This window comes from Mesoplodon mirus (assembly GCF_964341445.2).
Source record: "Mesoplodon mirus genome assembly, chromosome: 6".
In the NCBI taxonomy this organism is placed as follows: domain Eukaryota; kingdom Metazoa; phylum Chordata; class Mammalia; order Artiodactyla; family Ziphiidae; genus Mesoplodon; species Mesoplodon mirus.
This window is the reverse complement of record NC_138982.1, coordinates 121,882,968-121,907,622: the sequence shown is the minus strand read 5'-3', so window position 1 is coordinate 121,907,622 and position 24,655 is coordinate 121,882,968. Positions and strand designations below refer to the sequence as shown.

Sequence of the window (24,655 nt, the reverse complement as noted above, 5' to 3'; positions counted from 1 at the left end):
TTTCAAGCCATTCCAAGCTAATGTTCTGATGCCATTCCTTATACAGATCCCGAATTACAAAACTCTATTTTCTTTTCTGGAGCCAAGTCAATGAATTATTATACTTCCATGCCACTTTCTTTCCTGGTGCTTTTTGAAATCCACAGTGTGGACTGGTGTGGGCTAGTTTTTGTTCTTCCTTTACTGAAAAACAGAAGAAGTAATAAGTTCAATGTCTGAGACTTCTTATCAAACTAGACATGTCTTGGTCCAACTGGAGATATGTCAGACCCTTATTACGAAAGCACCTTTCTTCTCTCACCAGCATACTTTTTCATTCCTACAAAAAAATCTAGATTATTCCAGTATGTGAAGATGGTAATCAGTCTGTCTATCACACGTTGCAGAATTCCTTCAAAGAAAGAAATGAAGTCTTCCTAAACAAGCCTGAGTCATACAATTTTATAATATTACTTAACCGACTTCAATTTAACTGTGAATTTTTTACTAATAAGTTACTATATCTAAATGATATGTTTTAGAGATTTGCACCCAATTAAGTAAGATCAATACAACTCTATCTATGAAGTCATCTAACATGAATGGAAAATATGCCAAGCAAAGTCTATGAAAAACATGAAAGTTTCCTAAATGGTTAAAACAAAAGGGTGGTTAAGTTATTAATGTGGCTTTTGTGTAGCATTAGTATTTCTTTTATTTAAGAGTTATTATGAGTTAAGGAAACAAGACTTCTTATTTTGAACATGACATGGAATGATAGAAGCCATCATGTGTACCAGATTGGAATTTAAACTTTCTGCAAGGCATTCAGATGACAATGGAGTTGAGTCTTTGATGAAGTTTCTCCTTGCTTTCCTGGAAGAAAGGAAAAGGGGAGGATCTAAGAGAGAATGAATTAAGCGCTAACAGCTTAATCTCAGAGGTAGTCTATGTTGATTTATTTTCTCACTCTGAGAATTTCAAACAAGTGAAAACTCCACAGGTCTTCAAAGTATAAAAACCTGGAAGACTTGAGAGTGAGCAGAATCTCCACAACAACACGCTATTTGGAAGAAGGAAAACGAACTTGAGAGAAAACTCCAAAAACTGGCACTTTAGTAACATTAATTTTAGAAATGAGAACGTCTACATAATTATTTTCAAATCCTTTTTTTCACACTGATTTGTTATTTACAGCTCTTCTGTAACAGGTTGGCTGGGTTATGGGGGATTTATATCAAATCCTTGCTCTACTTCATTGTTTTTCATAATCATAAATTTTCTTTCCATCTATAGCCATAGGAATTAAGGGTAGAAATTAGATATTTACTATTGTCTTTATTCTGCATAAAATAGTGAAAAATAATTTTAAGTGTGTTATATATATATATGTGTGTGTGTGTGTGTGTGTGTGTGTGTGTATACATATATATATGAAAGTCAAGATGACAAAATATGTCACAATAGGTAGTATTAATTTTCCAGGCTTTATTTATCATTATTCAAAATGTCTTCTTTAAACAGCCAGTAAATCACAAGTTGGATTCTTTAAAAAATTTATGTGAACAATTTAGAGTTTATATCTATTTAATTTTTTTTCTGGGGCTTTTTTACTTAGCAATTCATTAGGGTTCATTTCAGGAAAAGAAGATGAAGTAAAGTCAAAAGGGGAAAATGACTTATTTGCAGGTCCTTCACTGAAGAAAGCATTCTCTTAATCAGTTGTTATTTAAAACACTTTGACAGAGATGTCTAATTTATTCTAGCAAGCACGCACTAATTAAAATCCACATCTTTTCCTTTTTCCTCTGATACATATTTATATTTCATACATTAATGTTTTAGTTTAATTGCCAAACTGACACATATGAAAAAATTTCACCTGTAACTCAAGGGTATGTGTAAACAGATATAAAAGAATACTCTCAAGAATCTTGCTGTTAAGACATATCACTTTATTTCAAGATGCCTACTAAAAAGTAACCCATTTTTACCATTATTCTATAGTTCCTATACCTAAAAGATCCTTTGGAAATAAAACAGAAGGCTGTGACTTGAAATTTTGAAAAGGTACTACAAAGTTCACTTACAAAACTCAAGTCTTTCATACAACTTGAGGTCAGGATTGAAAGCTTTATCATTAATGCTTATATTTAATAAAAAGAGACAGTGTACTATAGTTGCATATGTTGTGAGCTTATAAGCATTCACATTTCAGGTCCATCACACACATTAGCTATGAGGCCCAAGGCAAACTGTGTGACTCATCTAAGCCACCATCTTCTCAACTGAAAAATAGAAACAGAAGGATACCTATTTCATATGGCTTGTGAGGATTAAATGAGATAATTCATAATCCTATAATCAAGGTATATTTTATTAGATTATGTATACTGGGTATGTACTGACAGACATGAAAACCAGAACTTTCTTAAGGCAACTTAAAAATATAATCTTATGCTAATTTTTTTTTTTTCAGTACACGGACCTCTCACTGCTGTGGCCTCTCCCTTTGCAGAGCACAGGCTCCGGACGTGCAGGCTCAGCGGCCATGGCTTACGGGCCCAGCCGCTCCGCGGCCTGTGGGATCCTCCAGGACCGGGGCACGAACCCGTGTCCCCTGTATCAGCAGGCCTTCTCCCAACCACTGTGCCACCAGGGATGCCCTATGCTAAATTTTTAAAGAGTCCTGAAAACCTGTTTAAAGCTTTTCAAGTTGTCTCTGCATATATGAGTTATTTACCTTTTCTGCAGCATCTGGAAACAGCAGGTTCCGAAAGCAACCAGTATCAGTAAGAGCAATGGGATCGTTGGTATAACAACATAGATTAGATTGGGAATTATTCCTACAAAAATAAAACAGTCTTAACGTAAAGAGATAGTTGAGGCAGGATTCTGACATTAAAGTTGTATAAAAACTTTCCAAAAAGTTAAGGCAAAGTATAATTATTATCAATAAGATTCCAAGTAACGTTCTTCCCAGAATACTGAATAATCTAATGAAATAATATATTCATGTTTTATTAGAAATTAAAAACAAAATATACTGCATGGTTGCCATGCTCCACTTAAATGTCCATATTTCCAAAACTATTATTAAATCTTCAATTAAGATAGGGACTGGTTTTCACAACATATTAATAATCTTAGTTATCTCGCTTCATTAATCCTTCTCAGTTATTACTTTGAGAAACAAGTACTGATTATTAAAGGATAATCATGATTAAAATAATTGTTGATTTATTGGATATGTAATTATAGTAACTAATAAGCCCAGTGCCATGATGATATGCATGACTCTCTGAGATTAAACGAAAATATGTAAATATTAAATGATGATAGAGTCATAACCTAGAGACATAAGACTACAGAGGCATAAACACTTGATCTTCATTAAATTCTAAAATGAATCATCTTTTAATCCTGTTCTATCACATTTGATAATGTTAGGTATTCTTGGTAAAATAAAAAAGTGCCACACTGATGTCCCATACAGCTTTAAATGACATTATTAAACAATTGTTCAATGTCATAGGAGGGTAAATATTCCTAATGTAATTATTTACTGATCTATTTAATTAGATTTACATGTTCTGCATGGTTTTAAAATCAGACACCTGAAAGTGAAAAGCGCTAAAGTTTAATATCATGTCCATACAAGAAAAGCAAATTGGAAAACTATGCATTGAGCTAGCAAATTGAAAGCCATCATCATAATTAATCTAAATAATTCTGGTCAAAGTGGATAGGACTTAGATCAAACTCTCCATTTAACTGCACATCATTTCCTTTGTTAAGAGAAGAAAAATTAACTGAGGTCCAGTGATGGGGTATTTTGGGGATAATCTGCTGTTTTCATCCACTCTTGAGCCTGTTAAGGTGACTGCAAGCATTTTAAGTATTCAAGACACATTTCCTTTCCTTTTCAAAAGACCATCATGATCCTTTACATATAAGAGTAAAGAAAAAAGAAAGTATTTCCTACTCTTTCATGGATTTTGCATCACCTGTGGAAAGATTTTGAGACTTTGGGTCTTTGGCTCAATCTTTACAAAGTAACTAATATAAATAAATATTCCTGTCCAATTGGCATAGGGCCATGCTAAAACAAGCCCCTAAAGGATCCTAAGAGCAGTTTTTGACTAACATGAGATTTGCACTGGGATTGCATTTTGTGTCTTTTGCAGACAGTGGTGTGCTGGAGACACGGAGCTGAAAGCTCATTAGATGCCTACTACCCAACCTGCTCTTCAGTGATGTCACTCGGTAGCTTGAAACTGACCAGGGTGGGAGTATCCACACCACAGAAAACTCAAAGTCTACAAATAAGGCTTTTTTAAGTCCAGCCTACCCCAGCCAATCCCTAAACATTTAACAGTACCCAACTGTTTACAGGCCACTGAATGCACCCATTTACATCATAACACCTACATACTGGGGAAGATCCTTGTGGATCCACGTTTTGGTGTAGGATATACTTAGTTTAGTACTAGATATATCCACTTAAGTGAAAATAGAAAGAAAACAAAATAGCTTTTTTCTATTCAAAAACTAGCTTAGCATCATTTGTTCTAACCTAGTCCTAAAGTAAATTTCCATAGGTCTATATTTAGTGCACTATTTCACAAAGCAACAAGAAAAGTTGGGACCAATGCGAAGCAAAGTGTAAAAGTATATTTTCTTCTCTTGATAGGTGAGTTAGAGACATGTGAACTAATTACCTGCCTCAGTAACAACCACGTTTTGATGAGTGTCTCCAGGTTGATTTGTAAAATAAGTCTTTTCTACCGGAGCTGTTGGATTAATCTCTGTAAATAATAAGTACAGTTGTCATGCATAATGATAAACAAGACAAATACAAATGCAGATGAAAATAAAAGTTTATTATAAAACAAAATAAACATTGATTTCTGAAAAACTTCCAGCTAATTCTATTCTGAATTTAAATTTATATGAAATGATCTAACTATAAATTCAACATTTAATTATCTCTGAATAAAGATCTGGTGAGTCTTTGCAACTTGGATCTACTGGGTGAACCCCTGTAACCCCAAACTTCATTTAGCAATCCAGAGCATCTATGCTGATGATAACCTACTACAGGTAATAATGACAAAGTAGGTACAGTAGGTACAAAAGTAGGAAAAGATAGTCAAGAATTGGTGAGCATAACATGAGACACTAACTGCAATTCAAAGACCAGCAGGATTATTTCTATACTATTATTGGTGTATAATTTAGATTTCTCCTCGCAATAACAAGCAGCAGATAACTGCATATGGACTGCACCTGGAATTGATGATTCAAGTAAAAATGTCCTAAAGCACATTTCTGTCCCCTACAAAAAATGTCACCTTAGATTTGCTTTCCAATAGCGTCTACTTCTTTAAAAAATAATCATAAATTAAGGCTTGCAAGCTGTTTCTTTCCCTGGTTTTATGAGGCAAGATTTCTTCAATTGTCACACACTTGAAAACTGTTGAAATTTCTTACAATGATCTGGTACAGCTCTCTTGCCTAATTTTTTTTCCCCTAGGGCACTATTCATTAAATTAATAGTTCAGAGAAAATAAATTGAATTACTAAGAAAATAACCTGTAAATTTGTTTTCATTTGTTCCAAAAATATAATTCTCTGTTTATTTTTGTCAATTAACGGAAAAGAAAAAAACACATGCGGCATCTTACATTAGTTTTAGAATATTAAACCATTTTAATGTCATGTTTACTCTAATTTGGCCACATAGTCTCTATTCATTAGAAGCTTAATCATACACCATCCTATAATAATATTTATTATTCTTATACACGTATATTACACTGATACTTTGCCCAACACAGTCCTATCCTACACAGAATTTAGGCACTCTATGCCCCTAGGTGCTCAACTGGTATTTGCTGAACAAATAATACAGATATTATGCAATTTATCAACATAGAATTGGTTATCTTTAAAATATTTTAATAAACTTTAATGCAACTGCTGATTAAGTAACAAAATTTTAGAAACATAATCTCCTACATACTATTTTTAATGTCTGAGAGCAAGAGTACTTAATGTAATTTTAATAAATATAAAAATCAGATTCAGAAGTATCCCCTTAAAATGTCTTTGGATAACATTGATAGACCCAAAGAATAGATATTCAACTCACAGAACAGTAACCAAAAAAATAGGTGGAGAAGAGAGTGAGAAAACTCAGAAGTGAATTATTCAGTTTCTGTATAGCTATGTTAATTTTTTTCCACTTTGGATATCAGTAGCCATGCTATTAGACGGCATGCAGGAACAGAAGCAGGAGACTAAGTTCCTTTTGGTACTTAGTTCCTTTGGTATTTTTGGTATAGTTGGAGAAGAAAGTTCAAAATAATCAGTGTTATAATCTGTAAATTGTAATTAGTCTCACTACTTGATCCTCCAATCCCTTCACCACTAAGAAGTTAACTACTTACCATCAAGAAAGCACTGACTATATAAGCAAGGAATTTAATCAAACCAACATCCTTCATAAATAAGACACTAAGCTCAAAGAAAGAAGGTTAACTACATAGAAAATACATAAAAATGAAAAGATTTAAAGTAAAACAAAGTAGAAAAATTCTGTACATTAATAATTCTAAGTACTTTTACACTGTAGAAGTGTACATGTGCTTCAAAAACAAAAAAATACATGAAAGAATCTTGTTAAAAAACTATAGGTATTTGAAGATTTAGGTAGAATATAGAAGATATATGAAAAACTGATTTTATGTCTAAAATGCTCTTCCATGAGTAATATAAACCTAGACTACCTAATACAAAACAAGAGGATTCTGGGGAATAGTGACCTGAATCATGTGGTAAATATGATATAAAATAAAATAAAATACAAAGGGTCACCTAAAAGCTCAAAGAATGAAGATAATATTGTATTAAGAAAATGCTGTAATGTACTGTTTCATTTAATAGTTTCAAGCACACAGTGTCACAAATTTAAAATATCAAAGAATTTCAACTTCATATTTTTCTAGGAAAAATATTAAGACAAAGAACCTAAGTGTGTAACAGATATAGATTTGCAAAGGCTTCTAGGAGGGCAATGATGCATTTAGGAGCCTAGAGTTTTAAAGACTAAACTCACCAGGGATAAAGAAAGTAGGCTAATATACTCAAGAACAGGATAAATATAAGAGAAGCATAAATCTAATCCAAATAATCCCTTGCACTTTACAGTCTTATGAGAAAAAGAAGACTCATGTAATTTCAACAGAATAATGGAAATAGCAGTACTTGATTGTAATTGCCTTCCACGAACACATGTTATGAGGTCAAGCAGCTAGCCCTTGGAAGAGTTCAAATGAAACTTCCAAACACTGAGAAGAGGAAAACAGAAAAAAAAAAAAAATCCTCATAGCCTAAATATCTAATTTGACTTTCTTTGAGGATTAAAACGATGAGTTTACATCGTTCTGATTAGTCTCTCTTTTGGTCAGATATCAATTCAGTTGAGTTGTTCTAGTCAAAGTAACTCAAATTTACTATTTCAGCAGGAAACCGCACTAGTGTAGCTCAGGTCAATGCGATCTTCCCACGTTCTCCATACGGCAAGAAGTTGGAGACGTCAAACAAAAGCGAACTGCCGAGGCATATTCCAAAGAATGAGGATCACGCGGAGAACGCGGCACATGCCCCTACTTTTCTGCGCCGTGGTTCTCTCACTTTCTTTCACTGAGGAGCACAAACCAAGTATCACGTCATGAAATGATAAGCTAATGTCCCAGGAGAATGCTGCTTGCTTCCCTTAAATTCACCAGAAAATCTAAAGAACTACTGATCAGATGTGTAAACCTACAGGTGCTTTGGTGTCTTACACCTATTTCACACACACTATACTAAATTTCGAAATATTTTTAAATAGATATTTATTCTTCATAAAATCTGTTTACAAAAACGCAGTTTGGCCTTAATATTAGAAATAATTATTTTCTCTTAAAAAAAAACCCTCTGGATGTTTTCTAGTTGCTCCCTTCTATTGAACTCATAGGGCAGTTTTCTTTATAGCCTAGTGTGCTTCAATACTTTGTCATCAAACTGCAAAGTAATTCTGTGTTTCACAGCAGAAAAACAAAATGAGCCAAAGGTAGTGAAGGTTAAAGATAAAACTTAATATAAGCAAATATGCACAAAATCTGCTCCTACGGACATACAATGCTTCCTACCTGGTTCATACTTGCAGATGTAGTTGTGCTTCATGTTGCACCTGTCGTCATTCCACTGGTAAAGGTAGGGACCCCCAAGGCCAGGATTGGCTGTTGGCTGATGATACATCACAACACACTTTTCACTTCCACAGGAAGGTTCATCAGTATACCAGTTTCTGCCAAGTACAGAGCAGCAGGAACACTTCTCAGTGACTTCGCCTGTTCTATTCTGACATCCTCTACAGATAACAGAAATCTCCCTTTGTCCTCTGCCCTCTGAGTAGCCCCCTTTGCGTCCTCAGGATCCCTACTCACCGGTACTGGGAACTGCTTCCATCGGACCACTGGTAGAGATCTGGGCAGGCACCAGATGTTTGCCCCTCTCCATTTCTCCAAAGCCCTATCCAGAAATCACCATCAGAAATCCCGGTTCCTGGCTTTGTCAGGTTTTGCAACATGCTCTCTATTAACTTCTGTTCTGCTTCATTCTCAAGGCTGAGAAGGACTCCCCCTTCACTCTCACAAGCCAGGCGTGCCTCCTGAAAGCTCACTCGGCTGGATAGTTCATGGAAGTAGGCCATCTTGTAGCAGGGATGTTTGAAGTCAGCAAAACATACCTTTTGGCCTGAACAAAAAAGATGCCCATGTATTGATTATCTGAACTATATTCATAATGCTACTTACTACAAATTAAAATGAAAGAACCAATCAAAACAGAAACAATCTGCCAAGAATGCTTCTCCCATTGAACCATTGCACAAAGTTTATTTTCTAGATTCTTATTTCAATTTACAAAAGCAAATTGATTCCCTAATAAACTTGTAACATAAACTTTTAAACACAGTATATCATGGAAATTTTTGTAAAGGGAAGTCATAATTCTCCTGGCTTAGATTTTGTAAACTGACACCATAGCGAGTGAAAGTAGCTAAAAAAAAATGTCAGGTATACACAGTAAAGGAAGCTAAAAGGTCAAAATTATGAAATAAGAATCATAATTCATAAAGGAATTATTAAAAACAAGTAAAAAAAGCAAATTTACATAAGGTATCATGAAGTGAATACATTTAAATAATTGAAATTTAACTAAAGTGACAAATTTAAGGTGTAAATATTTGTTTTTATTGTATATATCAGAGAGTAAATACATTAAAATTGAAAGTTAATAGAAGTCGGAATGAAGGTAACGCTAATAATAAACAATTTATTGGGGACTTCCCTGGTGGCACAGTGGTTAAGAATCTGCCTGCCAATGCTGGGACACGGGTTCGAGCCCTGGTCCAGGAAGATCCCATGTGCCGTGGAGCAACTAAGCCCATGTGCCACAACTACTGAGGCCACATGCCACAACTACTGAAGCCCATGTGCCTAGAGCCCGTGCTCCATAACAATAGAAGCCACCACAATGAGAAGCCCGTGCACTGCAATGAAAAGCCCTCGATTGCAGCAACTAGAAAAAGCCCATGCACAGCAATGAAGACCCAACACAGCCAAAAATAAATAAATTTTAAAAATTATTAATATAATATTGTATTAGAAGTGACAGGTTAACCTCCTAGAGTACTTATAGAATACTCAGAATTTGGAGGTGAAATTGAAAATGTAATTTTTATTTTCACTGGTATTTTAAAGGTTTTTATAAGTTACAGCACTCAGTTTAACCATCTATCCTGATATTTATTAATGATTTTAGAAGTCACTATATAGAGAATATAAACTTGTGTCAAGATATTAAACGGAACCACAAGTGAAGCTTAAAATACTTCTTGAGACCTCTTAATGAAATATCACCTTTTATTATCAAACTTCATTGCTGTGACATCATTATACTTCTGCTCAAACTACATCAGTAAAGACTTAAATACATAGGCAATGAAAGTTTGACTTAAAAGAGCTCTTAAAATTGAATTTCACATACCTCTAGGAATTGAGCACAATGAATATTCCTAATTACTTAGTGACATACAAATATGAATGATCATATTGGGTCATAATACAGCCATATATATAACAGGGATATTACAGTGTACAGGATTTAGCAGTGGAATTCCTATTGGTCTACTGCTTACACCTGCCTCTTTTTACCACCAAATACGTATGCCAAGATTACAGACGCAATCTCCAGAACAGTCACGCTGTTTTGTTTTGTTTTTCATTAGCTTCCTTGGTTCACCTCTGATCTCTGCTGTCAACTTTAGAAACTGCCATGGATCCCTCTCTGTCACTATTCCTTAACCCCAGCCTGCTGTCCACAGCTTCCACTACCCTTTTAGTCCCTCTGATTTCAGCTTGAGGTTTGACCTTGGAAAATAGACTATCTAGTATTTTATGTAAAATTAAGGCAAATTACTTCATGCTAAGAAATCAAGGCATAGGTTCACTGCTTACAATTCTTGTTGGGATTGAAGGCTTTTTTCACTATGTATTTAATTTTGTAGCCGATCAAGAAAATTTGACAGTAGTGGAGGGCTGGGGGGGTGTATTATATTTAAACATTGGCAAAACAAAGTAAAGCATTCAAGCTTTGTACTCTTAATTACAGTACATCACACTGAGCCAGTGTCGGTATCACAACCATTCTCCCCCAGAATCAGCAATTAATGACCGGTGATGACACTTAGAGGCAGGAGGGAGCAAAATCAGTGGAAAGCCATTAACCTCACAACAGTGTTTGAGTAATAGGCATTCAATAAGTTGACACTGCTGAGAACAGCCAACTAATAACATAGCAGTTCCAGCAATACAAGCAAGACAGCCAGTTGTCCTCTTTGTCTCACTAACTGTGGTCTGGACCCAGGAGCAACACACTGAATAATAAGAACAAGTTAAGAGACTGCCCCAACTAATTGTTAATGAAAAATAACAGGCTCGTATGAATGACCATGGGGAAACTGGAATTAAAGTGACATCAAGAGGACAAATCAGTCTGAAACAAATAATCCTCGAGAGATGACCATGGAAGTCCAAATGGTTGATCCTAATACAATTATTATTATTTTTAAATTTCTCCTAATTATTAGGGTTTGTGATGTCTTCATTGTTTAAAACGGTTGTTCCTGGAAATACTCTAGCAATGCCATTAAGCCTAGTGATTTTTATGCCTGTATTTTTAAAGCAAGTTCTGTTTCCATTTTTATCTTCTACATCTTTTTCATATTTCTAAGTCTCAAAATATATCCGGATTACATTCCCTTGAGTTTTCAGTTTGTTCAGTTTTTTACTCCAAGAACTCTTAGACTTCAATTTGATTCCAGCACTTGTGAAATATTAAGTTGTCCAATGAGATTGTTTTGCAAGATAACAGAAAGAAGCCAAATTAAAAAAAAAGAAACAGATTAGCCAGAAGTTTTAATGAGTAAAAATTATTTATGTAACAAAGCCAGCACAAGTTCGGAAAATGCCTAGGTATGACATATATGCTAAAAGTGTCTTCTCATTATCTTTGAAGTACTGAAAAACAAATGCAGCAGAGATTTATTATTTATGGTGAGAATACAAGAATGATGATGAAAATTACCTTATTTATAAAATTAAAACAGCTCTTCTAATTAAATACATAAGCGAGCTTTAAGTGGCTTGTAGAAATTCCTAATACCACTACTAGGTACTAGGAATGTCAATCTGTAGATAAATGTTAGTCTGTAGAGAAATAATAATAACAATAATAATTAAAGAAAAATCTATACACAGGGATTATATTTTAAATAATTAAGAACTGATACTGCACAAGCCCTGGATCATAGCCAGCCTTGGCACTCTCTATGCTGGGCATCCTCTCTTTGGCTGTGGATGATGGAGTGGTCCAGAGGTCTTAGATGAGGGGATGCAGACTGTGGTGGCTGCATAGCAGGGGGAATCTCAGAGGATCAGGACAGTGGCCAATTACCAACTACAGACAGATATTAACTCCAAAGTGCATTAATTGAATATCAGCTGTGTCCACAAATTTTAAACTGAAAAGTCACTAGCAGTTCAGATCTAGCAAAGCGGTTTTAAGGAAATTATAGATACACTGTAGTTTTTATAGTATCTATATATAAAATCAGTTAAAGCTGACACTGGGAATTTCTTCATATTCAATTCTCTTTTACTACTGATTTACACCTTATGGTGCAAATTTGGTCCAAGTTGCAGCAAAATCAGCAGAAGCAGCAGCTACTGAACTGCTCACCACCATTTCAGCTGATCACACTTGGCTGGAATAGCAGTGGAACTCCCAACAGCTGGGAAACAAATGTTGTCCTAATTCCCAGAAAAGTCCCATTAATATGGATCTTCTCGAAGCAACTTTCCCACTTCAGTAAAGGCTAATCTTCTTAGGGAACCCTTATAATTAGCTCCTTTCTCATTCTGTGAGATCACATGGAGAATTTCCTTTTCTCTTACTTTTAAATATTATATTCAGATAAAATCCTCCATCGACTTTTTATTTTCTTTTTTCTTTTTTTTTGAGGTACGTGGGCCTCTCACTGTTGTGGCCTCTCCCATTGCGGAGCACAGGCTCCAGACACGCAGGCTCAGCGGCCATGGCTCACGGACCCAGCCACTCCACGCCATGTGGGATCCTCCCGGACCAGGGCACGAACCCGTGTCCCCTACATCGGCAGGCAGACTCTCAACCACTGCGCCACCAGGGAAGACCCTATCGACTATTTTGACCAGTAGAAAGCTAGTCTTCCATCTACTACATCTAATCTTCCATCTACTATCCTACCACCCATAAAATATTCAGATAAATATTCAGATAACCATATAGTAGTTTTTATCACACTAAGGCTACCGTGATACTGTCTAACAATAATTTACTAAATGTTACCTAACACCTGTAGTGGGAAACCTCCCTTGATTGTTGGCTTATGTGCAAGAAAGACCTTTCACCCAGGATTCTACACCTCCTGGTGTACACATGCACACACGCACACTCACACACAACTACATACATACACATGCACTTTAATTTAGAGATAATTTTCAGTATCGCCTACTAAAATAAACATTCCTATCATTATCACAGCTAAGATTCTGCTACTATTTCCACGCATAGATCATTCTGTCCTTTTTCTCAGTCATGAAAATTCCTTTAGAGCTAAATATTGGCAGAGTTTTCAACGCTTTTAGCAACAATGTAAAAGCAGGGCCAAACTCATAAAGTCATGGCAGTTTACTTTTTTCTTCCTGAATAGAAAGGATCTGTGACTTGGTTTTGTTTTGCTTATAGTTATCAATTTTCTGGAAGTTGAGTCTTCATTTAGTTATGAAAGTAAGAACATTTTTCTTATACCTCACACCATAATCATATATTGTCAACATTAAATAAGCATTGAATTTATATCATATTTTTCAGTAAAAACATGGAAGATTTATTATGAATTCCTGTTGTTCAGTTATGATCTACCTTTAGTTGCCAAGAAAAAAACAAGTTGTACAAAAGAGGACTTACATGATAAATCTTCCCCAAAACAGACTGACCAGACTTTGGACATTTTACTAGAATACCACAGAATAATTTGTTTTTCATAATTCTTTCTTACTCTACTCAAAATCAAAGGAATCAATATGCTGCATCTACAACATACAATGTGACATGACCTCCAATAGTAAAACTTTCAAACTAAAAAAGGGAATGCTCTCAATCATAAGTATTCTGCTTTCAGTGTTCAATATTACACCTACTTTTTAAGACTTTTTCATTATAAAAATGTTTTGTTATAATAAATTTTATTTTTGCAGGAGATTTTATAAAGCAATTAATTGCATAGCACACTATTAAGATTGTGCTGGAATCCGTTTTCCTATATTGATAAACAACCAAAACTGTAGTCTTGGTCATTGTCTGCATGATGGTGGCATCTGCAAGCCCTACATCTCCACCTGGGAAATATCACAAACTTTATGAGAAGGGGATGAAATTTATTTTTTTTAATCCAGTATTTGAAATCAAGATCTAGATAATAAATTGTAAACCAAGTAGATAAATTGTAAACTGCGTGAGTGAAGAATTCAAGCATTCAATCACTAAGAGCTGGCTTGGAATCCCAGAACTGTACTGGAACTCTGGGGACGTTGGGGACATTATTTAAACTTTCCTGACTTCAGTTTTCTCACCTAAAAAGTGAGAGTGGTTAGGAGTTTTAAAGAAATAATGACAATAATAATAGCCTGACAGAGGACTTCCCTGGTTGTCCAGTGGTTAAGACTCCGGGCTTCCACTGCAGGGGGGCACGGGTTCAATCCCTGGTCAGGGAACTAAGTCCCACATGCCATGCGGCATGGCCAAAAAAAAAGAAGAAAAAAAAAAAAGCCTGACATTTATCAATAGTTTAGTGTGCAGGGCCTCACTGCTAGCACAATCCACACCTTTGGTTAAATTAGGAAAGATGATCTCTCCTGGTGATACAGGCTGCTCAGCTTGAAAAAGTTACGCTCTCCTCCACGTTGCCTCAGCTGCAGGCACGGGGACTGCCGCGTTGAGCGCCCTCTCACAACTTCCTGGCCTGCAGCTGTGTCCATGAAACAACCTGTACTACTGTGTCTGAACCACTTTAACCCTGCAACAACTCTGTGATGAAGATGCTTTCATCCCATTTTAAAAATGAGGCAAGGGAGGCATAGAAAAGTTAAATAATTTGCCTAACTCACATGACTCATAAATGGTAAAGGGTTTAGAACCAAGCAGACTGGCTCCACAGTTCATACATGTCCCCAGATTTCTATGCTGCCTCCATGGAGGTCTCAGATATATTTTTCTAAGGTGAAGAATTTCATGAATAAAGGGATTGATTAATATATACATTATTACTATGACCTATGTTACCATGTTCAGCATTGGTCTGTTATTGATACCGGATCGCTAACATATACTAGGGGTTGTACATTGAGGGTTTGTTTCTAAGCAGAATGTAGAGTTTCTTTTACTGAACATTTAGACACAGGATCCATATTGGAACATCTATCTCAGATTTTCAGACCCTTTATGTCCTTAGTGATTTTTTTTTTTTTTTTTTTGCGGTACAGGGGCCTCTCACTGTTGTGGCCTCTCCCGTTGTGGAGCACAGGCTCCGGACGCGCAGGCTCAGCAGTCATGGCTCACGGGCTTAGCCGCTCTTTGGCATGTGGGATCTTCCCGGACCGGGGCACGAACCCGTGTCCCCTGCATCGGCAGGCGGACTCTCAACCACTGTGCCACCAGGGAAGCCCCCTTAATGTTTTTCTTTTATCTAGCCCTTCTATTTTCCAAGTAAAACAAACAAGGTCCAAACTGAACTTTTTTCCCAATCACAAGGAGTATAACTTTAGTCAAATTGTCAGGCTGTGTTACATTATCAGTAATATGTTAAAACAGTGAAAGAAACAATCTTGTGTACATCCGTCCACCTGTGTGCAAAGTACTTAACAGAAGAGAGAGGGTTGGAGAAAGTAAAACTGCTAGTGAGACCATCAGCTGAATTTCCACTTTGGACACATTTATACAACACTGTCCACTTTCTAATGTTAATGTAACAGATATTGCCATCTTCCAGAAAAAGAATTACAAAAACAAAACCATAAAATGATGAAAAATAGCCGTTAAGGATTAATGGCTATGGTGAATGTGTAGTTTATTACATGACTGGTAATAAGATTAATTTGTTCCTTTCTTGCCCAAGAGATACTTAAAGTAATTGCATCTCTGAAAACTGCACTGTCATCACTTTATGCTTTTGATGATGTCATGGAAAATAGTACCATAGGCTGGAATACGCTCAGCAGTTTTTTCTTTTTAATTTTAAAAAGTTTTTGTGTCTCCCTTGCTATCATATTGATCTAGGTTACTGGTCACCACCCATGATTTTGCAATATTTGGTGGCATTTGCATGATCAAAATGGAAGTCTCTAAATCGCTCAGTCTTCTAAATAAAATGTTTGCCAATTTAAATAACTTCAAATTAATACATATTAAACTCTTCTGCAGAAATGTGGAGGCACCATGAAATACACTTAATGCTTTTTGCAGCATAAACAGGTTGATGGATCACTGCTGTGTGCACTAAAAAGAGAAAGTAAAAACAAACACACACACATTACTTCAAAACACGTCAAATGCTTAAGAATATGCATGTGCCCTTCAAACATATCCTCCCATCTCAGAGACCTGAATTTTGAACACTTCTTTTTCATATGTATCCCTATACCCAAAAGTAAAATCCTCTTACCTTTGTTCTAAAGAAGGTGTCATTACACACCAGTCACTTCACAGATTTAAATGCTGGCAGACCCCAGAGATATCCTCTACACATCTGTGTGTACAACAAATCAGTACAGGTCCAAGACCTTAAAAGTAGTTCCCAAGTTAGAATCACAAATTCACTAAAAAATCTTTGATCATTATCCTTATAGTTTATATTTTTATTGTATATCTATGAATCAAAATAAGCATAGCCAGTAATCTACACAAATACTTTTCTATTACTGCTAGCTGCTATTAAATCTTATGGGGTAGATTATGATGATGTTTGAAATGTTATTTCTCATTTAAATATTTTCACTTCATTTATAAATAATGCTCTCGACTTTAAAAAGTGTGGTGTATTTGAAAGTATCAGAAAGTATCTTATTGAATAAAGTACTAAAATGAGAATTGCTATAAAGCATTATTTTGTGAGTTCCTGTCCTTTTTTCTGCAGTAATTATTTTGATACACTGAATAGAAATTATAAATGGTCGTGCTGATATTCCATAATTAGAAAATGTATTCCATATATCGTAAGTATGCTCCTAATAATGGCCCCAAAGAGTTTGTTTCACTTGACAGACAGCTGAGTAGAATTTTGGTAAATCGCCCCTAATGGCATGAAAAAGTGTATGTACTTCTCAAAGCTTAACATCAACCAGGGAGACATTAGACCTACTTCTTCCAAAATGTCAGGCTTTAAACTCCTCTGTACTCATGCCATTATGGCTGAAATACATATTGTAAAAAATTAGTCTTCAAAGGATAAAATCACAAATCAAGTTCTAATGGTTAGATTTCAATGTGAGTTTGTAAGGCCAAAGACAATTAAATTATTCATAAGAAAAACATAACTGTTTTAATATCAAGTAAACATCATTTATGTTAAATCAAATAGATCATGTTCAGTTAATTAGAAATTTTCCAGATGGCACCTAGAAGATGCCTATAAATACTTAATAGGAAAACAGAGGAAAAGGTTTGCAGCAATTTATGCAATAATAGAACACAAAATAAACTTTTCATCAACAATTTTTTCAAGTTCTTTCTTTTTTTTAACTTTATGTATTCTTTTTCTCCCTTTGCAAAGTTTAAGACATACAATAAGAATATACCTAGTGGATACTATTTAAGTCAACGAAGTGTTTCTATGTGTTTAAGAAACACCTTATGCTCAAAGTCTGATCTCTGCTGTTAATTCATTTGCAAGAATAAATCTGACAGAGACAAGGGCAGCCAGATATGTAATTTACACATTCAGATGAGTTTTATGGTGAACTTATTTTTAAGCTAAAATAGGGGGAATGGGATCTAATGCTATGGCTTTTGTAACCTCCTTGTTTGATACTGTAAAGTTTTCATTTTATAAATGAAGGATAATAACAGCCTGAAAAAAATTTAAGCAACACGCACTTCCAAGTGACATTTCACAATGTATTTAATTCCAGTGTCTCCTGAGGGCCAGAAAGTTAGTGGAGAGTGATTGATGACCAGACATTGAAGGATTCTATTCAGAAGATGTAGAACATCACATTGCTGAGGGAAGATCAGCAACGATTAAGCTTAATATGCCAGTTTCTAAAGGTCTAGTTTCACTACTGATTAAGTTACTGTTAGCTGTCATCTGCCTCTACCTCTAGTGACACCTGTTACACAGATGCACAGAACGTGAAAAGGAACTCAGGCTTTTTACATTAAAAAACTCCCCACACTTAAAACACATGCCCACATACATTCAACAAATATTTATTGCAACACTTTAATTAGCATCACAAGAGATTTCAATAAGGATAGCCATGTTCAATTCTCCTGTAAGGTCTATTCATTCATCCTAGGCTTTTGAGAATCTTTAAGTTTTTTAAGAGACCTTCCCCAAAAGTAAGGGAGAATGAATGCGACACGAATTGCTCAACAATAGGACAATGAAAGTGGAAGGAAAAGAAAAATCAAAGCCAGCTCCGGGAAGCTTGCCAATTCCGATCCATTTCCCTTGCACTGACTCGACCGACCTAATTGGGCACCTACTGTGTGCACAAACCTGCATTAATGACCATGTTCACCTCAACCCAACTCGAGCAGACTTCATGTTCTGAGGAGTCCCCAACTTGGAATGAGGTGTGTAAGGGCGTCCTCACACAACGACCAGTCCCCTGGTCTTTGTCAGCCCTCGTGAGAACAAAGGCTGCATGCCCCTGGGTCTGTGAGCCCCACACGGCGAACAGGTCTGGTCTCCGGAATCATCTGAGTGAACCCTGTGCGGGCGAGGACTGAAGTCGAGCCAGGACGACAGGGGGTGGCATTTCTGCAGCGGTTCCTCTGTCTCTGGGCTCCCTCTGCCTACGCCGTACCCCATCCCTTCTACAGGTACCAGCCCTGCCCTGCGGCCAACTCTCTTACAAAGAAAGTCGACATTAGTCCTAGACAGCGCTGTACTGCTCAGGATGAAGCGGGGCTCGCTTCGCAGCTACTGAACCTGGCGCTTCCAAAATAGTTAAACTTTTCTGTGTGTTTAGGGAGGCTGGGGAGAAAGCAAAATACAATCAATTCCCCCCCGCCTCCTCCGGCCCCCTACCTACCCCGCACGGGTTTCCAACCCCTTGGAGAGCCTCCATCCCAGGACAGGCCGGCCCGCACCGCCCTCGCGCCCCGCCGCCCCTTCTCCCGGCTCGTGCGCTCGGCGAACGGCCCCGGACTCACCGCTGACCACCCGGCGGCAGAAGGCCCCGTGGCCGCAGAGCAGTGCGGCGCCCAGCAACAGCGAGACCACGCGGCTCATCGCGGCGCGGCGGCGGCGGCGGCGGCTGCGGCGGCAGCAGGTGTGGCGTGGAGCGAAGGGGTCTCTGCCCGCCGCGCAGCCGGGGCTCTAACCCCGCTGCCTCCCTGCCTCCCCGCGGGGCCCTACTCCGGCCGCCCGAACCCGGCTGCCCGGCCCCCTGCACGCATCGCCTCTGGCCAGACCTGGCGCCGGGCGCGCTGGTGCCGCGCGCGACTCTGCCGGGCTAGAGCGCACGACCCTGCGGGTGTGCGTCTCGGGAGAGGCAACAGAAGTTAGGGGGTCCCGTGTCTATCCCAGAGGTGAGGCAGGAGCCCCGATTTGGACCCCACCGCGCCCTTGGCGCCTCTCCTCGGCCTCTGGCAAGTGAGGGGCTGGGCCCATGCGCCCTCCTGGTCGCGGCTCCCGCAGCAGCAAAGCAGCAGCTCTGCGCTGGAGGCGCCGTCTTATATACCCACATGCCGAGGTTCCAGCCCCTCGCGAGTAATAATTTTTAACTACTTCGTCTCTCCTGTCATGCGGAGCATCCTGGCCCCTCCCCTAAAAACTGGAGCCACTTTGCAAACAGTCCAGTCAGCGGCCCCACCTCCTCTCCTCCCGGTTTCCTGTTTCCATTCGCTAGCCGACTGGATACTCATTTGTGTAAAATGTGACAGCTTTGCTATTAAACTCTGGCGAAAGTTGGATCCATTTGATTTTCTCAAAGATTAATGTCCACGGGGATGCCAAGTTGTGGGGCTTTTTTTTCCCTGTGCTCAATTGTTTGCTCATACGTATTGCTAGATGCAGGGCACTAGCCACTATTTAAAATGGATTGGCGAAGTGGGAGCCAAAACACGCTCCGTGAATTATACAGTGTGGCAGGTTTTTCTCCACCTAGGTTCTGCAAGTAGATTACTTCCAAGCAGGCTGTTTGACTAAAGTTGCCAAGGAGTAAATTAAAGAGAATATTTGAAACAGTTTTCCCAACTGATTTCAATCTCCGTCTTTGTAGCTCTAGGGAAAACCATCAACATAAAATAAATTTTCTGAATACTTGGGAATTTCCTGGACATAAAGTATGTATTTCTTTGTAATCATCTATCAGTGACCTGGGGTCTACATCAGAAGTAAACCATTCTAAAACCTACAAAGGCACTTTTCCATAACATGACTTGGTCTTTATTGTAATAACAGTCCACCCAAGTATGCTGCATTTTCCTGGAGTACTGAAAAACAGTTCATGAGAGTTTTATCTATATCTAGTCCCTGATAGAAACCCTGAGGATGCCCTCATAATGGGCTTCAGTAGAAGTATTTTGCCATTACGTTGCTTTAAATGCACCAGGATTTGTTAAATGAAATCCTTTGGTTTTAATGATTTTGAAATCCTTTGGTTTTTACAGCACCTACCTGTCTTTTGTTTTCATAAGCCACAAGTACACTCAACATTTGTTGCACTGTTTCCTTAGGGGAAAAAAGTCAATCTTTCTATAGTAAAGACAAGTCATAGAATAAGAAATTTTAACACTTGGAAAGATCTTAAGGATTATTAAATCCACCCTATTCAAGAAAGCAGAATTCCAAAATAATTATAATATTGTCTATTATTTTATTTTCCTTATACAACTATTAAAGATAATTTATTCCAGGGCCATGGGCAATTGGTAAATCGTGTAAAGGATATGGATTTTGTGAGTTTCTCCATTAGCTAAAGGTCCAAAAGAAACAGGTATTGCCGGGATCTTGAATGGAAAATGAAAAACATTAAGTCCTCAAAGGAACTGGAGGTATATGTAAGCTCAGCCCTGTAAATCATGTCAAAGAATGTCACTGGGTATGACTGTAGTCAGAAAGTTGCTCCAGGTGCCTTCAGAGTCCAGTGTGGAGGAAGAAATGTAATAATGACTGTGTGTATAAAGGGTATAGTGGAAGAAGTGTGAGTGAGTATCGTGGTCAGCCTGGAGGAATGAGGAATTAGGGATTTTTGCAGGAATTCTCTAGCCACCTTCAGGTTCAGTGTGATGATCCTCATTGGCTGATGACCTGGATGACTGCTCCAGGTGCCTGAAGAACTAGGTAGGGTTCTGAATGGGAGCTCCTTTCATGCCATCCTACTCCCAGATAATCACGTGGCTCAGAGCTATCATGGAAAGGTCCCTGTTTGGGAAGGAATGCCAGTGGATTACAATAGAAGCACTGGGTGTAATTTTCCACATATGGATAAACCCCCAAATGTCTCTAATGCCTAAAAAGCCGGCAAGTCCTTGAAGCCATTATTGGCAAGGGGGAGCCCCATGGTTTTCGTACTTCAGAAAATCCAAATTAATAACTATATCCTGAATATGGTTGCACAGGCTTCCTAGTATAGTTTCTTATCTTTAGGCTATGATTATATCGGTTCAGGGTGGCCACACCCATTAATTAGGGCTACTCAGCAGTTATTCTGGTAGCTGTTTGACTTATCAGAACAAATCATTAAAGGCTCTTTTCAGATATGATGTTTTTAAGGAGACCAGCTGACAAGACCAGGTTCTTTGTTTCTCCATCACTAGAAAACATCTGGATGGATCATTAAATTCATAGAGCACATTTTGGATAGTCATAAGTATAGAATATTAGTGGTATTTGATATTCTCTTTGAAGAGCATGGGGAGGAGGGTGTCTATCTTAATTTTTTTTAATATAGCACATAGTAGGAGACAAAATTGTCAGCAAAATTCCTTTTCAAAAATACAAAGTTATGGAAAGTTAGGGGAAAGCAACAAATGTTAATTAATTAATTAATTAATTATTTTTTTTTTTTTTTTGCGGTACGTGAGCCTCTCACTGTTGTGGCCTCTCCTGTTGTGGAGCACAGGCTCCGGACGCGCAGGCTCAGTGGCCATGGCTCACGGGCCCAGCCGCTCCGCAGCATGCGGGATCTTCCCAGACCAGGGCACGAACCCGTGTCCCCTGCATCAGTAGGTGGACTCTCAACCACTGCGCCACCAGGGAAGCCCAAATGTTAATTTTTTAAACAAATGACTTTCATTGTTTTTTCCTGTGAATATGCACAAGGTATCACAGGAAACAAATGACTTTCTCATAGCAAATATCTTTTAGTCCCAGAAGTTTAACTGCTTTTGGATCAATCAGGAGATGAGGGCTCCCACAAGAGTAACCAAGAGAACCTGAAGTTACATGAAGAATGTTTGTGCGTGTGTAGAGCTGGGTTTTCACATTCCCTGAAACCAAGGTGTGACAAGACCATGTGACTGGTGACTGGCAAATCAGGAGAGAGGTCTGTTGCAAGTCAAGATTCTTTGCCCAGTTAAAAAAAAAAAAAAAAAAAAACCTCAAATGAGAACTTCAAACTGATTAGGCCAAGGAGTTCCACACTGATTCAACAACCTAAAACGTTACTCTTCAAGGCCCAGAACAGAAAGGTGATCTCAACAAGAGTGATCCCAAAGAAATCTCAGGCAGAGTCAACCACTGCATCTCCAGAATCTCTGAAATATCAAGAGCGACAATATCTGGAATCCAAAATCTTGAAAAGTGACATCAGGGCCCTTAATAAAACACTATGGAATCTGTATGCCCCGAATATACAACCTCCTCCTTCATTCTCCCTATTCCTTTTCAAACGTCTGCAATTCTCAGTGAGCATCTGTTTTGTGTGTCCATTAATAAGCCTCAGGAACAGACAGTCTGAATTACAGGTACTGATTTGCACTCAGTGGCTTCTCACTTGGGCAACTCTGTACAGTGGCTTCAGCCTCAGCCACAGCTGGGTTCACTCATATGTGTTCCAGAGCAAAAAGTGACAAATGTAGTTGTCTTACTCAGTTTGGGCTGCTGTAACAAAGTACCATAGACGGGTAGCTGACAAACAACAGAAATTTGTTTCTCACAGTTCTTGAGGCTGGAAATTGGAGACCACCATACTGGCATGGCTGGCTTCTAAAGAGGGCACTCTTCTGGGTTTCAGACTGCCAACTTCTGGTTAGGTCTTCACATGCAGGAAAGACACCTAAGAGCTCTCTGGGGTCTCTTTTATAAGGACACTAGTCACATTTATGAGAGCTCCACCCTCATGAACTAATTACTGCCCAAAGGCCCCACCTCCTAATGCTATCTCATTGGGCGGTAGGATTTCAACATGAGAATATGGAGGGGAATACAAACATTCAGTCCATTGCAATGGGCTACAAAGGGGATTTGTTATATTTAAAATTATTACAACTTTATACTAATATATTTGAAATGTTATTGGAATCTAATAGTAACTAGTTTATTCATTCTATTACACTTTAAAGATGGTAAATGATTCTCCTGAGCACTGTCAATAACACTGCCAAGAAGTAATAAATATTTGAAAGTGAAAAATAAACCTATTACAATATAACCACTTCAGCAGTAGGCAAAAACTGTTTCTTTTTTTTTTCTACATAATGGTTAGCTGTCACTTCCAGGAAGAGACCATTGAATCCAAGGTTTCTCCTCCCAATTCTTCAGAGGTGACACCTTGGTATTTTTGCAGTCCTGTGACTGCCTTGAATGCAAGGATGAGCAGTTGGTCAAATTCCCCACAGATTTACTAGTTCTTTTCAAACCATGTCTGTGCTGTGGAATACATGACCTGCCTCATTCAAGAGCCAGTTCAACTCTTCCTCATAATCCCAGGAGAAGCCTTAGTCCTTATAGGGCTATCTTAGGGAGCTTCACTGTTCATAATGCTGTTTGAAATTTAATGAAGAATTATATACTCTACAAAAATCTATCTTCTTATCATTTAAAAGTTTAAATTTAGGAACTATTGAGTCTGTTACATGTTTTGACCATTCAGGTGATGGGTTAAAAATATTTATGGAACTCAATTACTAGAAATATGTTATCGGATCTGAAGAATCATATGAATTTATGTGAATGTGTAATTAAATATCAAATCAGTAAATTAAAATTTCCTTTTAGTGCTTCTTTATTAACTGAAAGCAATGCAATCAGTACCACTGTTATCAATTTACCATGAGCCAATACTTTTTATTCTAATCTTGGCTGAAATACTAAATCTGTTCTTAACATACATTAATACAAACAAGCAAAATTGAGGTAATTAAACCAAAAAAAAAAACACAACTATAAGCTAAAGTCACCCTTACTTCAAGTATCCAGTCTGAATTACCTAGGTATGTAATTGACAAATTCCTTATTGAGTACTGTAATATGGAAAAATTATTTGGCTAGCAGAATCATTAATCTAAATTTTTAGTTAATATGACCTTGGGCAAGTTTCTTCATTTCTTTTGGTTTTCACTTTTAAAATATAAAAAAAGAATGATTTGAAGAAGTTCTGTGCTTCCTGACTGAATGGCATTCGGCCCCAGAAATATTTCACAAATTTTTCAAATCTTAATCTTTATGTGCACTAAGAATCATCCCCAGCCAGGATTTCATTATATATATAAATACATACACACTAATTTCCCAGATGTATACAGATGCATGTTTAATTTTTAAATGTCAATAAATTCATAAAACTTTTTTTCCACG

The 24,655-nt window shown here is 37.6% G+C and overlaps 1 protein-coding gene across 2 annotated transcripts; it reads right to left on the bottom strand.

The window, feature by feature from the left end:
• Positions 1 to 19,378, bottom strand: CHODL (chondrolectin). Of its 2 annotated transcripts, none has more exons than XM_082625613.1 (6): positions 19,066 to 19,378; positions 8,475 to 8,784; positions 8,178 to 8,335; positions 4,701 to 4,787; positions 2,723 to 2,825; positions 1 to 183 (listed from the first exon to the last, which is right to left on the bottom strand). In XM_082625613.1, the coding sequence occupies exons 1-6, from the start codon at positions 19,142 to 19,144 to the stop codon at positions 99 to 101; spliced, it is 822 nt and encodes a 273-aa protein (XP_082481739.1). In that variant the 5' UTR covers positions 19,145 to 19,378; the 3' UTR covers positions 1 to 98. The 2 variants fall into 2 exon arrangements, with proteins under 2 accessions (XP_082481739.1, XP_082481740.1); XM_082625614.1 differs by having other exon boundaries at positions 4,701 to 4,772.
• Between the last annotated feature and the right edge of the window lie 5,277 nt (positions 19,379 to 24,655).